General features: G+C 39.5%; 2 protein-coding genes across 4 annotated transcripts in view; one reads left to right on the forward strand and one right to left on the reverse strand.

The window, feature by feature from the left end:
- Positions 1-908: 908 nt before the first annotated feature.
- Positions 909-10,320, reverse strand: LOC121436954 (26S proteasome non-ATPase regulatory subunit 10-like). Of its 2 annotated transcripts, none has more exons than XM_041636870.1 (5): positions 10,176-10,320; positions 6,586-6,684; positions 5,240-5,386; positions 4,982-5,148; positions 909-1,307 (listed from the first exon to the last, which is right to left on the reverse strand). In XM_041636870.1, exons 1-5 carry the CDS (start codon positions 10,287-10,289, stop codon positions 1,154-1,156), a joined length of 681 nt encoding a protein of 226 aa, XP_041492804.1. In that variant the 5' UTR covers positions 10,290-10,320; the 3' UTR covers positions 909-1,153. The 2 variants fall into 2 exon arrangements, with proteins under 2 accessions (XP_041492804.1, XP_041492805.1); XM_041636871.1 differs by having other exon boundaries at positions 1,170-1,307; positions 5,061-5,148.
- Positions 6,781-16,507, forward strand: part of LOC121436953 (cysteine protease ATG4A) — a 55,673-nt gene continuing 45,946 nt past the window's right edge. For both annotated transcript variants that reach the window (XM_041636869.1, XM_041636866.1), the window contains exon 1: positions 6,781-6,803. In XM_041636869.1, the coding sequence (XP_041492803.1) occupies positions 6,782-6,803 (22 nt within the window). In that variant the 5' untranslated portion in view covers position 6,781. The remainder of the gene's footprint in view (positions 6,804-16,507) is intronic.

Consider the following 16,507-nt stretch of genomic DNA (forward strand, 5'->3'; position numbering starts at 1 on the left):
TTTCATAAGAAAATACATCCCAAATTCATTCTAATAAAGATTAGCACTCAATATTCATGGCAAAAAGTTTTGGTATCAATAATGCAGCTCATATATATAAGACTCATTTTAGTTAACTGGTCATTTAAGTCTTTGACCCAAAATTAATGAAAGTTTGCAGATTTACTTAGATCCCATCTTTGAAGCAATAATTGCAGGATAAAATTAAAATTAAGAGTCACTTGAAATACATTTGCTGACTACTAATCAATTAAGATGCTTCGCTAAATAGAGTTCAAGTTTATAATTATTAATTTCCTTTCACTCTACATTAACTTAGCAATTCAAAAGATTACGATTTTTTATGGATTTTAGCTGCAGTTCAAGCTCCATTAATTTTATTGACTTCAAAACTATCCCAAACTGAAAAATACATCTTAGTTCAAGATTCGAAGGTTTAAGTGAATGTGTAACTGACTTGAAAGAGAAATTAGGAGATTCTTTCAACAGTTTATTGCTTGTAGTACTTGAAATAAGTTTGTAGTACCTGAAATACGAATCAATATAGACACTTTTTATTTCTTTGGAAAAACTATTGTCTCATTTTGGAGGAAAATGGCTAGTCAAAAAGGTACATGGCACATAGTATATGTTCTTCAAGGATCATAGACTTCAACTTAAAATTTGGTTCACTAAAATACACGACTTCCCCCATAACAAAAATAAATTGACCTCATAGTTGAGAAAAGAGAAATTTGGCAAAGGTCTCTGCATGAACTTGAAAAACAAGTCAGGATTTGTTTTGCCTGTGTGGAACCCACCTAGACAAAACAACTGGCTGCCTGTTTCTGCACTTGTTCGGTTCCACAGCAGGACAGCAGATAGATGGGAGGATACTCAAGACTCATAAAAGCCACAGGACCACTTACTCCAAATTCATCAAGATTTAATGGAGAACAATAAATGACATCAATAGAACAATCCCAACAGTTTTCCGATGCCTTAAAAGTGGGTGGTAAGCTTGGAACAGGTACTTCAGCAGGAGCAATACAACATGTTCTAAGATTATGGAGGTGAGAAAACATGTTTGTTAGTTCAAGATGCCTTGTGCACAATACAACAGTTTCCAGGACAGAGAGGACAACAAAACATATAAAGAATAAATCCAAGCTGCTTAACTTTCTACAATTCTCTTGAGTAGTAAGCCCAGGCCACCCTTGGCCATTTGCACGGGTGTCTTTTTTTCTTTATTCTCAATGTAAATACTTGCTCCTTGGGTCACCAGTAATTTTGCTTCTTCCAGTCTCTCCTCATCACAGGCTAAGTGTCTGAAATTGGGGATCACAAAGATTAGTCACTACCAGTTCTATATAATGGTTAGGATTTCCAGTCTAAAGTGCTTATCGCTGGACAGTGGTGACATTGGAAAGTTATTTCATCAGGAAAGGGAAATCAATTAGCACGGCAAAGAGTATAAATTAAATTTAACTAGAATAATTATATAACACCGGATTACCTATCTTACTTCTGGCTCTACTAAAACAGCTAGTTGGCTCTAAATGCTAGACTAAGGCACAACTTCCCCATTTGATGGAGATTACTGGTAATTTCCTCCAAACACTTCAATGTAATCATAATGCAGGATTAGAACTGAGAGAAACTTCAGTTCATGTTGTGCTTCTGTAACAAGTAGTGACTTTCAGAAAAAGAGCTGATCTCACTTGACTGGTATATCTACACGGACAAACCAAGGTACAATTAGCACAGTTATACAGTACAAGTTGTCACAGAGGTTAAAGGTCTTGTTATAATGACAGAGCTCACAGTTAACTTGTTGAATCAAAGAAACCAACCTCTGCCAGTCACTTCTATAGACTCTGACAGGCAAAGAATTCAGCACTTTAAACCTCACATTAACCCAGTGAGGAAGAAACTACTGCTATAATGTTACGGAAGGGAAGGAAGGTTAAGTTCCTTAACATGCATGCGTAATGTAGTTACAAAGTGGCAGCTTTTGTACTGAAAAACAGTATCCATCCAATTCTAAATCCTACTTTCTCCCAAGGACCCTATACTATCTGATGTTGTAGTACGGAGCGGCGGGCTGTGTCCCGCCACCCAGCTAGCTTTACCCGAAATAATTACACGGAAACTGTATTCTTTTAAACACTGCCTGACCCATTAGTTTCAGTTTCTTATTGGCTAGCTTTTACATATTGATCTAACCCATTTCTATTAATCTGTGTAGCCCAAGAGCTGGCTTACCAGGAATGATCTTAACCTGCTTCTGTCTGGAGTGGGAGAATCATGGCGACTCCCTGACTCAGCTTCTTTCTCCCAGCATTCTGTTCTGTTTACTCCGCCTACCTAAGGGTTGGCCTATCAAATGGGTCTAGGCAGTTTCTTTATTAATAAGAAATCACTCCCACATCAATCTGATTCCTAGACTATTTCCAGGCCAACGTGATTAATACGTCATGGAGAAATAAGCTAGAATATTCATTAAAAGAAACACACAGTTGCTTAGGCCTACAAGAAAGATTTTCAAGTAAGAATTAAGAAAACAATACTTTTCTTGGTCTCCACTGGGTCCCTACCCTTGGAGATCAGGGAACCCTGTGGAAGAGTGGGAGTGGGAGGAAAGACTGTAGTCAGAGGAGATGGAGGACTCTAGGAGAACATGGCCCACCAAATAAACTAAGTAGGGCTCATTTGGGATCACAGAGACTGAAGCAGCAAGCCGGGCCTGCATGCGTCTGCCCCCAGGTCCTCTGCATGCATGTTATGACTGTTAGCTTGTTATTGGGGAATTGTTTTGCCTGCATACTGGGTTGCCTGATCCAGCCTTGTTATGAGGGCTTTTGCCTTGTCCGTTTTACAGTATCTTGTGCTGTGTTTGGCTGATATCTTTTAGAAGCCTGTTCTTTATTAACGAGGAAATAAGGGGTAGTGGATGTGGGGGAGAGGAGAGGTAGGAGAAGCACAGAGGATTGGAGGAAGAGAAAAATGTGGTTGGAATGTATTGAATAAAAGAAGAATCTATTTTCTTTTTATTTTTTTTAAATAGTTATTTATTTATTATGTATACAATATTCTTTTCTGTGTGTATGTCTGAAGGCCAGAAGAGGGCACCAGACAGATGGTTGTGAGCCACCATGTGGTTGCTGGGAATTGAACTCAGGACCTTTGGAAGAGCAGGCAATGCTCTTAACCACTGAAGCCATCTCTCTAGCCCAGAAGAATCTATTTTCAATAAAAAAAAGAAAACAATACCTTTTTATGACAGGATCTCTCTATGAAACCCTGAATAAAATAGAAACTTGCTGTGTAGACAAGGCTGGCCTTGAACTCAAAGAGGTCTGTCTGTTCCTGTTTCTCCCAAGTGCTGGAATTAAAGGTATGCACCACTGTGGCAAAGCAGTTTTGTTTGTTTGCTTGCTTTTGTTTTTGTAAACAGGGTCTCACTATGAAGCCCTGGCTGGAGTGAAACTAGCTTTGTTGATCAGGCTGGTTCTAACTCACAGAGATCTGCCTTTCTCTGCCTCCCCAGGACTGGGATTAAAGGCGTGTGCCGCCAAGATCAGCCCTTGAAAACAATACTTTCAAAAGCTGTCTTAAAGTCAGAAGGGAAAAGGTTCAGCCTTATTCTACACTACAAAAAAGACCCCAAATTTCTGGTTCAAGAAGTCCTGATTCAACAAAGGAGAAAAATGGGTATGAAAAACCTTACAGACACACAGACACACACCAACTGAGGTAAAGGTTGGCTTCAAGTTATCCACGTCAATTAATCCCAGGTGGATTTAAGAGTCACAGAAGTGAATACTTCATTCATCTCAGACTTACTAGTTGTGGTGGAAATTAATAGGTTTGGCCACATAGTAACTGATAACTCCTGACAATAGTTGAAAAATCATGCGCAAATAAATAAACTGGGAAAATACTTTCAACTGATATGGCATAATGTTCCTACTTTTACTGTGTCAAGAGCACTGAAAAATCAGTCAAAATGACAAAAGGGCAAACTATATGACATGCTGAGGCCCCCAATGCCACCAGGACGAACGGAGAGGTGGTGGAGAGTTGGGAAAAAGGAAAAGCAAAGAGGATTTTTATGTTTTGTTTTTGTTTGCTTGCTTCTTCTTGCTTACTTACTTTTTTGTTTGGTTTTTTTTTTTTTTTTTTTGGTCGGAGGCACTGCAGGGATGAGGGGAAGATAAAGGGGAATCAAAAGGTAAACAGAATTGGGGTACATGACGTGAAAAACTCCTAAAGAATAAAGTTAAAAAAAAACTGTCAAAAGAAAGAAATTCCCCTAAAAGGGAACAGAAAGGCCGCAAAATTACAATCTTAGGCATTAATAAATTTCAAAATCAAATGTACTTTCTAAGCACGAAATGTCATATATCATACAACACGAGGGTAATCTGAGTGCTGATGGGGAGGTATTAGGTACTGTTAAAATGCTATTGGGAGGGTACAATGAGACAACTCCTCTGGAAGCAATTCATCTTCAAGTATGTGTATTTGTTGAAACAATCAACTTCTAGGAATCTCTCTAAGGCCATAATCAGCAATATGGGCAAAGGGTTTTTTTTGTTTTTGTTTTTGTTTTTTAAGCAAATTGGTCAATGCAACATTACTTAAAATGGCCAATAGTTCCGAACTGTTTTAAGTAAACAGTATCAGGAATGATTAAATCATGGCACATCCATAAAATGGAATTGTATACAGCCATCATGAATGTTTTAAACATATTTAATGACATTGAAAAATGCTCACAATGTGCTATGAGATTAAAACATAAGTTACATGATCTCAATTTTGTGTATATCTGCATATAAACAACTGGAAAAATACTCAAAATTTTCTATCAATATTTTTTGGGGATAGCAAAATGATAGGCAATTTTAGTTTTTGTCATTATACTTTGGTATCCTTTCAATTTCTTTTGTTCTTAGCATGTATTGCAGAATAAAAATGACTGCTATTTGTCACTTACAGAGGAGTGTTACCCTCAGTGTCTTGGATGTTTGTGGCTGCTTTGTAGAACAGAAGAATATGAACCGTCTTCAAGTTACCCTTGGCTGCTGCCCGGTGCATTGCTGTAGCCTCATAATGGTCCTTAGCATCTGGATCAGCTCCACCTTCCAGTAACATGGCAGCAATCTGGAAAGAAGGACAAGAAAACAATGAGGAAATCTATGTTCCTGTATATGATTAGAACTCAAAGGAAAATCATGCAGGGACAGAAGCATACCTCATGCCTATTTTTTGAGGCTGCATAATGGAGAGGAGTGCAGCCATTTTGGTTGACCGCATTCACTTGTGCACCTTTCATCAGAAGGGCCTTTACAATCTCATCCCGGCCAGCAGAAGCAGCAATATGCAGAGGAGACCAGCCTGCCTGGATAAAAGGTGAGTTTAACAAAAGTCAAGGAGAAAAGTATGAACATTAACATTTATTCAGGTTTATAGTTCTGTATTCTCTTGCATTTAAGCATCATGGAAAATTTGGAAATAAAAATTTATACAAACGAAAAATGAGGAGCTGGAGAGATGACTCAGTGGTTAAGAGCACTTATTGCTCTTTCAAAGGACCTTCCTTTAACTTAGACTGCTCACAATGGACTGTAATTCCAGCCCCTGGGGATCTGATGCCCTCTTCTGGCCTCCAAAGGCAACTGCACATAGTTGGCATCCACTCACAGATAAACACAAATAAAAACAAAATAAACCATTTAAAAATAGCCACAATCCTATAACATAGACATGGTGTATTATACTAATTCTAATGGGTTTTCCCCCATACAATAACTTGAAAAAAATAAAAACTAGAATCAGAGTATATGAAGTTCTGTGAGGTGTGTTTTTCACAATTTCTACTTCTAAGAATGTTTCTGCCATTCTTTGGAATGACTGATGGCATATTAAAGTACGAAGTATGTATCCCATGCTCTATTCAGTCATTCTCCCATAAAATCGTTTTCATTTTCTCTTAGAAACATTACTTTAGTAAACATCTCTGAAAATTAACCTGTGCCTACTATAAACAAAAAGACTTCCATTCTCAGTTTTTGTGAGTCTTATCTTTTTACTTATGTATAGGCCAAAATGGGGTGTCAGGTCCTCTGAAGCAAGAATTACAGGAGGTTGTGAGGCACCCAGCATGGGTACTGGAACCAAACTTTGGTCCTCTCCAAGAGCAGCAAGCATTCTTAACTACTGAAACATCTCCCCAGCTCCCCACAAGTCTTATCTTAATATAATCAATATCATTATAATAAATGCTTCTACGTAACACACATATACCCAGGCCTTTATTATTCAGGCAATATTCACCAACAATTTAAACATGAAAATGTTTAGAGTCTTTTTGAGTTCATAATAAGCCCTGCTCTGTATTTCCACCCTGAATTACAGAGATTCATTACCATTGTAAAATAATGCAATCATTAGCCTCCGGCCTAGTCACTAAGGCCATACTGTAACTTCCTACTTATAAAGGTTCAAATTTTGTTTATGAGCTTTATATTCAGGCTTCACTAAATACAAGGCTGGAGTCTAAAGATAACCCAGAGCTTATCAAATTTGCCTAATACTCACGTCATCTTTATCATTCACCGGCACACCAAGTTCCAGCAAGAATTCAACAATTTCTGTATGACCGGCTGAGCATGCCCAGTGCAATGCTGTTCTGCTGTCCTATGTGGGAAACAGGGGAGCACAGCTATCAACATTCCTGAAGACAAATAGGCAGAAAACTATTGATGCCAGCACACCTACAGGTTGAACATAAGAAATGGAGAGTACCAGGTCCTCAGGTAAGTAACCTTAAACCGTATTACTTACTAGCATTTGAGAGGCCAAGCTATTAGTAGGTGAGTGATATCAACGAATGTAAGGAATTCTGGGCAGAAAGGAATGATGAGGCAGAGATGGAGATGTGCTGTGTATAATTCCAACACTTACGCATGCCTATGCGAAACACTGTGACTTTTATATACATCATTTCTTTGGACCCTCACCATGCTCTGTGGTCCCTATTACCCCTCATTTTACATGTAAGGTCACTCAGACTACTTCACATAAGCAACGGATCCAGGGCCACACAATTTATCCAAGCTCTGTGACTGTGAAATCTCTATTATCACACAGACTTCAAGTGAGGTTCTACAAAGATGTGAATTTTTTTGGGGGGTGGTGGTCAGGATCTTGCTATTGTAAGTCAACGTTACCTTCAAATTCTCAATCCTTTTCCTCCAACTCCTAAGTGCTAGGATTACAGGCGCATGCCACTGTTATCTGGTAAACACACGAATGTTATGGAGAAAGAAATGAGAGCTGAATTGCATAGAATCAGCGCACTAAAATTGATTTTTTTAAAAAAAATAACAAGGTAGGAATCATGATTCTCAAGGAGAGTGCCTATTTGTGTTGATTGCTATGCTTCTCAGCCTTGAGTACTGTAAAGTGTTGATTGTATGCATATATATATATATATATATATATAGTGTGTGTGTGTGTGTGTGTGTGTGTGTGTGTGTGTGTGTGTGTGTGTGTATCAAACCTAGGGCCTCCTGCAAGTGCTCTACCACTGAGCCTTTAAAGTAACTTAACTGTGACACTCAGGGAGTTGCCTGGTTTGGGGGAGAGGCTCTAGAAGAAGGAAAAGAAGAAAAGAACTGGCATCACTTGATGCTTCTGCTGGTGCCCAGGGAGGGAGCCAACTGGAAGTTTCACTGCTGTGGACACCTGTGGCTTTCCCTGTCAGTGTCCCCAGACAGCAATTAAACCTTATGGAAATTTCAAATACAAATAAAATAAAGGGAGTATGACAGAGACAGAGACCCACATGCGCCCATTACCTAGCTTTAACAAAAAATAGCTCACCATATTTACTTCTAGATTGTTACTATTTAAGTTTTTAAGAGTTATTGCATGTGTGTGGGTTTGCGCACATGACCTCATGTGCATGGGGAGGTCCTCTGGAAAAGGAATATATACTCTTTTTATTTAAAAAATATTTTTCTTTACTTTAAAAATATTTTTTACTATTTATTTTTTAAAAAACTATCTTTTCTCATTTTACCTACCAATCCAAGTTCCCACTCCCTTGGCTCCCTGCATCTTTCCACCCATTCCACTCCCCATCCACCCCTCAGAGAGGGTAAGGCCTCCCATGGGGAATCAACAAAGTCTAGCACATCACTTTGAGGCAGGACCAACACCCTCTCTACTATATTTAGGCTGAGAAAGGTATCCCTCCAAAAAAATGGGCTTCAAAAAGCCAGAACAAGCAGTAGGGATAAATCCTGGTTCCACTGCCAGTGGCCTTGCCATCTGCCCCAGCCATACAACTGTCACCCACATTTAGAGGGACTAGTTTGGTCCTATGCTGGTTCCCTCACTGCCAGGCCAGAGTTGGTGAGCTCCCATTAGCTCAGGTGAGCTGTTTCAATGGGTGTCCCCATCATGGTCTTGACCTCTTTGCTCATATTCTCACTCTTCAAATGGAGAGCAAAGAAAGAGATATCTTGATTGAGGGAGCCATTATGGGGCTAGCCAGAAACCTGGCATTAGAGAAATCCCCAAGAATCCACAAGGATGACCTCAGCTAAGACCCTAAGCAATAGAGGAGAGGGTGCCTGAACTGGCCTTGCCCTGTAGTCAGATTGATGACTATCTTAAATATCATCATAGAACCTTTATCCAGCAACTGATGGAAACTGAGGCAGAGATCCAGAGCGGAGCACTGGGCCCAACTCCCACAGTTCAGTTGAAGAGTACGTACTCTTAACCACCTATCTACCTCTTTGGCCCTGCTGAGGTTTCTTTTAAACAGAAACCTAAATGTCATGATTGTTCATCTCTAATTATTTAGCACCCACAAATAAAAGTGCTTTTGTCGCATGCCTTTAATCCCAGCACTCGGGAGGTAGAGGCAGGCAGAACTCTGTGAGTTCGAGGCCAGCCTGGGTTACAAGAGCTAGTTCCAGGACAGGGACCAAAGCTACAGAGAAACCCAGTCTCAAAAATACCAAAAAAAGGGGGGGACTTTTGTAAGAAACCACAAGATCATTATTAGATTTTTAAAATTAATGTTAACTCTTTGTCACGGATGGAACGCAAACCTTCCAGGTCTTATAGTGTATAGGAAGGGCTCGAGCAGGACCACCTGGGTTACACAGAAAGATTATATCTTAAATAATATCCATAAATTGCATTTGGTTGTTTGTTAGGCTTCATAATCCTAACTCTCTCTTTTATGCCACTGACTTGATTGAAGCATGGTTACATTTTCAAGTGTCTTAATATAATTCATTTGATTAAATTTAAACCATATTACCAGACAATAACAAAAGCAAACTGCGTGAACATAGGGGAAGTCTCCTGTTGAGTAATAAAGGAAAATTTCAAAGAAAACAGTCTCTTCATTTTGAGTTATCTTCTAAAAAAGACAGAACATGGAGAATTTGAAGTATTATACACTGTTTACTACTGTTTAACACCATATCTATCAAACAGAAAGCAATCTATGATTTAGAAAGTTATGAAGAAAACATGAGATGTTGTTGATCAGAACAGAATCATTTCCCAATGTCCTCAGTTCACTCAATCCCATTCGAGGTGGAAATCCATTCTTTGTTCACGGTGGAAATAACCTCCCCTTCTACACAAAGCCCTTTCTGACTATTCCTAGAGTCTTCCCTTTCCATGTTCTGAAATGAATACATAAAGTTCTTTCGGGGGTAAGTTTACAATATGTAATAAGATGAATTTTGTCGTTATTTCAGTTTTGCCTGCTTTTTCTACATAACAAAAATTCCCGGCTCCTCTCAAACTCCCTGGCACAAAATTCAGTTACACGGGTTCGATTTAATGGGATTACAACGAAAGAAAAAGAAATCCACATAAAAAGCTGTGTCTTGAAGCCTGGGCATTTCTGAGAAAAGCCGTGGATGATCTAGGAATATAAGAAATTCAGCGAGCTAGTGCTTGGGCCCTCCCCCTCCCCCCAAAATGTCAGTTGTGGGCTAGAGTTGGACAGCAAGTCTTGCGCTAACCCAAGGCTACAATAGGGAGGAAGGGGCGGGAGGAGCTCAGAAGTGGCCTTGGACCAACTCAGGACCGGGAAGCCTCTTTGGGCTTCGCTAACGCCCGCGGCTAAGCGCCAAGCCCTCGGGCTGCTTTACCTGATCGGTTCTAGTAGCTAGAGATTGATCGGCCAAAATGCTCTCCTTCAACTCATCCAGTTTCCCGGTGTAGGCCAGGTTGCAGACCATTACGTTAGACACACTCCCCTCCATTTCGCCTTCCCAGAATCTCAGTGAAGCTCAAGCCCCGCCCACCCACAGCTCCTGCTCGGGTAGCCAATCAAAGAGCTCGAGGTTCTCCAATCACTGTTCTCTCTGCTTTCCGTGTTGCCCGCCCCATAGCCCGGAGCTTCTGGGAGTTGCAGTTTGAGGGCATTTCCGGGCCTGAAGGCGGTTTAGCTTGCTATTCGGTTCCGGCTCCTAGCAGTGTGGAACTACAAGTCCCAGGATCCTCTGAGAAAGCCGTAGTCAAGTTGCCTGTGGAATTGGCCCAGGATGACAGCTGGAGAATGGAGTCAGGTAATGGGAGCGGCTTCTGGAGGCACTGTGTGAAAGAGCTAGGGTGGGTGGTCGTTGGTAGGCCAGTAAATCGGTCACATGAAAGGGATACTATACCAGGCCAAGAGCCTTCTTGGACCCTAAAGATCTTGTCCCTCTGGGCCCTCACTTGCAGTGGCAGGCGGAAGGGACAGTAGTTGGAGCGGAGTACTACCACTTGAGCTTGAACCACTGACTGTAGCTACCCTCCCCCTCCCTGCCACTGTCAAAGGAGCGGAAAGAAGCGCAGGCTAGTTACCCTGGCATCTCGGCGAATGGCATCAGAGTAGGATTCTGCCACAGCAGCGGTTAACACATGACACCATACAGAGGTGATGTGCCAGAGTGATGCTAAAGACAGGGTGTGATGCCATAGGAGCCACTTGATATCTAAGAGATCTCAGTGAGTCTGTAGCCTGGTGACATCGCTACTTAACTGCGGTCACCTTAGGGATACCGGGGATATCCTGGTAATGGCAATTACATCGAGGCTTGCTAAAATGTTAAGCTAACAATGTGGGTTTTAAAGAGGGAAATTCCAAATAGTGCTGTAGCAGAAGAGAGGCAAGGCTTGTCTTTTATAGAGCATATCCGAAAGTGTATTAGAAAAGTGCTGAAAATATATTTTAAAAGTAACTAATTATGTTTATGTCTCTCCTGTTGTGGGATAGAACAGGGCTTAGCAAAGTTTATGTAAAATGCCAGATCATAGATATTTTAGGCTTTTTCAGGGCAAATGGCAAAACCAAGTACAGAAGACAAGTTATGACAAAAGTTAATTGGTGAAATTCTAGATATAATAATAGTAGAATATATTTTTCACACAGAAATACTGAGATCAGAATTCTTTGAGGGACGTAATATTTTGCTTAATTGAGGTTTAAAGTTATTATTCTCTATCATCAAAATCAATTCCAGATATTCTTTAATGAGATTTTATCCATTTTAATCGATAGGAAAGTCTTTGAAATATCTTTTGACACAGAAGGCTACTGCCAAATATTGATAATCCACAACCATATTCTTTTTTAAAGACTATTTTATTGATTGTGTGTGTCTCTGTCTCGTCTCTCTGTCTCTGTTTGTCTGTCTCCCCCCCCCCCCTTCCGTGTGTGTACACGTCTTGGTATTGCATGTGGAAGTCGGAGAATGACTTTTGGGAGTTGATTCTTTTCTTCCATCATATGGCCCTGAGGATTTAGCATAACTCATCAGGCTTCCTTGTGGAACCATCTCTAAGGTCACCAGTTCTAATTTTGATTTAAATAAATTTAAACATTTTTTTTCAGAACATTTTAGATTTATAGGAACGTTGCAAAGTCGGGTGGTGTGACTCATGCCTTTAATCCCAGCACTTGGGAAGCAGAGGCAGGCGGATCTCCCTGAGTCTGAGACCAGCCTGGCCCACAGAGCAAGTTCAAGGACAGCCAGGACTACTGATAGCAAGACCACAGCTCAAAACAATTGTTGCAAAGGTCTTACCGAATTCCTACATATTCTCCACCCAGTTTTACCTTTCCCTCCCTATTTCACAATCTGATTGTGATAACTTAACACAGCATAAAATTCGACTGGGGCTAGGGGTGCCTAATAGTAGAACATTTAGCAGACCTGTGCAAGGCTCTAGGTTCAATACTCGGCACTACAAAGCTAAATAAAACACACCTATTTAATTACTGATTATTAGTAAGTTTTAGGGTTGTGTGGCTATCACAATGAATCTGTTGTATAACATTTTGATCGTCCCAGTAAGATTTCATGCCCATTTTCAGTTCATCTTTATCCCCACTTCCTGCCCAGGCAGCCACTAGTGTACTCTTTGTCTTTATAAAATTGCCCATTCTTAATTGACATTTCACGTAAATGAAATCATGTAATATGTGGTCTTTTGAGTCTGGCTTCTTTCACTCATTGTAATGGTTTTGAGAACTTAACCATATTGTTACATGCGTAAGTACTTCCTTACTTCTGTTGCCTAATAATATTACAGTGTACGGGTAATACATTTTGGGGTACCTACTCACCAATTGATAGAAACTTAGTGGGTTTTTTTTTTCTCTCGCTGTAAGCTATTATGACTAATGCTACTTAGGACACTTGTTTTCGCATCTTTGTGTGGATGTTTGTTTTCATCTCTTGTTACTAGATACCTGAAGGTGGAATTCCTGGGTAACAGGACAATTTATGTTTAGCTTTTAAAGCAATTACAAAACCGTTTTCCAAAGCAGCAGCTGCAGTCTGTGCAGGAGGCTTCTTGTTGCATCACGCACATTTGTTATTTACTGGGCTCTTGTTGTTGTTTTGTTTGAGAATGAGGCCCAGATGACTTCAAACTCACAATCCCCCTGCCTCAGCCTCCCAAATGCTGGGATTTCAGGTATGTGCCTTACCCTTTAAAACATCGTAGCTATGAAATGATATATTAGTTACAATGTTTATTTTCATATGGAGTGGCTAGGGTGGTAAACTTCTTTTTAAGTGCTCTAAAACCATTGGTGTATCTTCTATACATAAGGATCTGCTTCTGTGTTTATTTCCATTTTAAAAGTGGGTTGTTGTTTACATGTTGACTTGTAACAATTATTTCCAGTCTAAATCCAAGTCCCCGGCAGGTATATGATATGCAAATACTTACCCCTACTTTGTCCTCTGTTTTTTTTTTCCTTTTGCTTTGTTTTGGTTTTGTTTGTGCTATTTTGAGACATGGTCTCACTGTGTATCCCAAGCTAGTCTCAAACTTGCAATCCTTCTGCCTTTGACTCCCTAGTTGCTTTTTCAGGTGAGTGCCCCTGTTGTTTGGCTTTCTTCACCACAATGGTATGTGTTTTGAAGGAAAAGTTTTGAACTTTTTGTTTGTTTGTTTTCAAGACCTCTGTGTAGCAGTTCTGGCTGTCCTGGAACTCACTCTGTAAACAAATTTGGCCTTGAACTCACTGAGGTCCGCCTGCCTTTGCCTCCCTAGTGCTGGGATTAAAAGTGTGGGCCACCACCACCTGGCAATTTTTTTTTTTTTGAGACAAGGTCTCACTCTGTAGTCCAGGCTGTCCTGCAGCTCACTGAGTAACCCAGGCTTGCCCCAGACTTATAGTGATTCTCCTACCTCAAGATCTCTCTCTCTCTAGTGTTGTATCTAGTTAAGACTTTAGAATGGTACGATTTTGATGAGTTGATTCCACATGTTTTCTTCTGGAATTTTGGTTTTTTTCTTTTGCATTTAAGTCTATGATCCATTTTGAGTTAACTTTTCTATATGGTGTAACATCAGGTTAGCTAAGGTTGTTATCCAGATGTTCTAGCAGTATTTGTTGAATCTTTTATTTTAATTCACTTTTCTATCATTATCACAACAGATAAACACACATTGTATATTGTAATCAACTTTTCTCCATACTTTGCTCCAGTTTCATTAGTTTTTCTGTGGGCAGCGTCCCATCCATGGTCCTATGAATCACATGGTGTTTCTGTATCTTTAGAAGCTTGTGACAGTTTCTCAGATTTTGCTTGTTTTGCTGACTTTGGTAGTTTTGAAGTGTACTTGTTAGGTATTTTTTAAAGTCTATTTTCTTATGATTGGATAGGGGTACAGGAGCATAGGATTTTAACTGACCATATTTGCTGCTTGAGAAATAAGTCTATTGTCGTGTTTGCTTTGGGAAATGCCATTACATTGCAGATTAATCACTTCCAACTGACGGTTAGGTGAAAGCTCCTCACCTGCACAGGGAAGTGGATCTTGGGCTCAGGGAATAACCTTTCCACTTTCCACTTGGCCTTAAGGTCTCAAATCTGCTGCTAGAACTTCAGTGTGAACTCAAGTGTAATATCTGTTGGAAACTTGTGCGCGACTGGAGATGCTGCTCCTGTTTACCGTATGCTAAGAGGTAGCTATATTGTGATATCAGTGTTAAAAGTTCAGTGTACTTGGTTATAAATATATACTGTTGCATAACCAACACCAAAGTTGAGATATAAAATATTCCCATGATTCTCCCAAATTGTCACATGCTTCTTTGTGGTCACTCCCCCCCCCCACTGTTCTTGACAACTCCCAAGCTGATTTTTGGTTTGTAATTTTTTAAGCACACAATTTAATGATTATAAGTATATTCAGAGTTATGTTACCACTCCCAAAAGCTTGCTTTTAATCATCTGCTTTCCCTAAGAAGGAAGATTTGTATCTATTGTTATTCTTCCTTTTGCTCTCCTTATACAAACATTATTCTATAGGCTTCTACTTTATGAGCATTAACTATACAAATAAGATAATAATATTTGGTCTTTCATGGCTTGTTTTGTCAGTTAATAGAATCATTTTAAAATTTATACAAATGTATCATCACTCCATTTCTTTTTATGAATGAATATATACCATTTTATGTCAGTTACATATTTTGTTTAGCCATTCATTAGTTTATGGCCACTTGGGTTATTACTACCTTTTGTTTCTTCTAAATATGGCTGCTATACTTTATATGTAAGTTTCTGTTCAGACATGTACTTTTCTTTCTTTGTGTACATATTTAGGTGTGGAATTTTTGGATCATAGTCATATGAACAACTCCATTTAACTTTTTGAGGGAGCGTCAGACTCTCCCAAAGTGGCTATTTTATCTTCCCACAATAATGAATTTGGATGAAAAACTTTCTACAATGAACTATATGTATCAATATATTTCTTTTTGTTATAGCTAGTAGTGGGTATGAAGTACCATTCCATTGTTTTGACTTGTCCCAGTACCAGAAGTATATAAAGGGTCTTGCCATCCCTGATAGTTCAGGCAATATTAGGCACTAAAATGGTTTTACTCCATCTTCACTTGGAATTTTTGTTTTCTAACTTTAGGTTGAATTAAGACAAATTATCAAGTTGGCAGCAAAAGCTAATTTCCAAAGCTAGCCAGTGTTCAGCAATTGTGGTTGAAGGTGGTTTCCATGCTGTTTCAAAATGTAAACATCATTTTTACTTTGCTTTCCACAGAAAATATGTAAGATGGGATAAATTTAGTCTTGTAGCTATAGTTTGCTAATGACCAGTGTAGAATAAATGCGCCCCATGTGTAGTAGGTGATCTATAAATATTTGTCCAGTTTATTGTGGAGGTGTGTTGTATTTACACAAGGAATTGGTATACTGACATTTAACCATAATAGTGCATCAAGGAATGCGATGTGATTGCTAGAAACAGCTTAGAAAAGAACAGGACCCAACATACCTCATACCGAGTGATTTGCTTGCATATTATTTTATAGACAGTATAATGTGCTTTTATTTTATTTGGTAGATGTGGTAGTTAACTTTGGATTTGGAGTTCCTTGACAGTAAGCGTAAGCCTCTTCTTTATATTATGAAAGATAGATGGTAAATAGATCTTACAGGAAAAGGTCTTGTCTTTTGTGGTGCTGGCCCCAGGTTCTGGAGGAACAATGCAGTTGCTGCTGACGTTCGTCTTGGCACAAAGGGGCCCTGTCAGTGTCTGACTTCTTGGCTACTCAGATGATTGACTGTTCCCTATTGCCTTTTCTGCTGGCCACATAGATTCTAGGCCCTAGAAAAAGCACATTAGCCTTCCAGACTTAAGTAAAGCACATGCTAATAATTAGCGTCTATAGAGAACAAGCATCAGATAATGTGTCTCACGTAATCCATACACTAAACCTTTGAGATAGGCACTAGTACCCTCCAGGCCTTGCATTTTTAAAAATGAAATTTTAAACAAATGAACAACAAAAACTAGGGCTGTAGATGTAAAATAACATGCCTAGTAAAACTTGGAGTTTACGTACAAATTCAGGCAGTTTTATTCCCAAACTCTAGCACATAACCGCTTTAACATGTTGCTAAATATTGATGAAGATACAGTTATGTATAAATGCAGACCCCAGATCCTGCAATAG

The sequence above is a fragment of the Microtus oregoni genome, unplaced genomic scaffold (genome assembly GCF_018167655.1).
Source record: "Microtus oregoni isolate MIOR12 unplaced genomic scaffold, Mior012 000050F_011, whole genome shotgun sequence".
NCBI lineage: Eukaryota > Metazoa > Chordata > Mammalia > Rodentia > Cricetidae > Microtus > Microtus oregoni.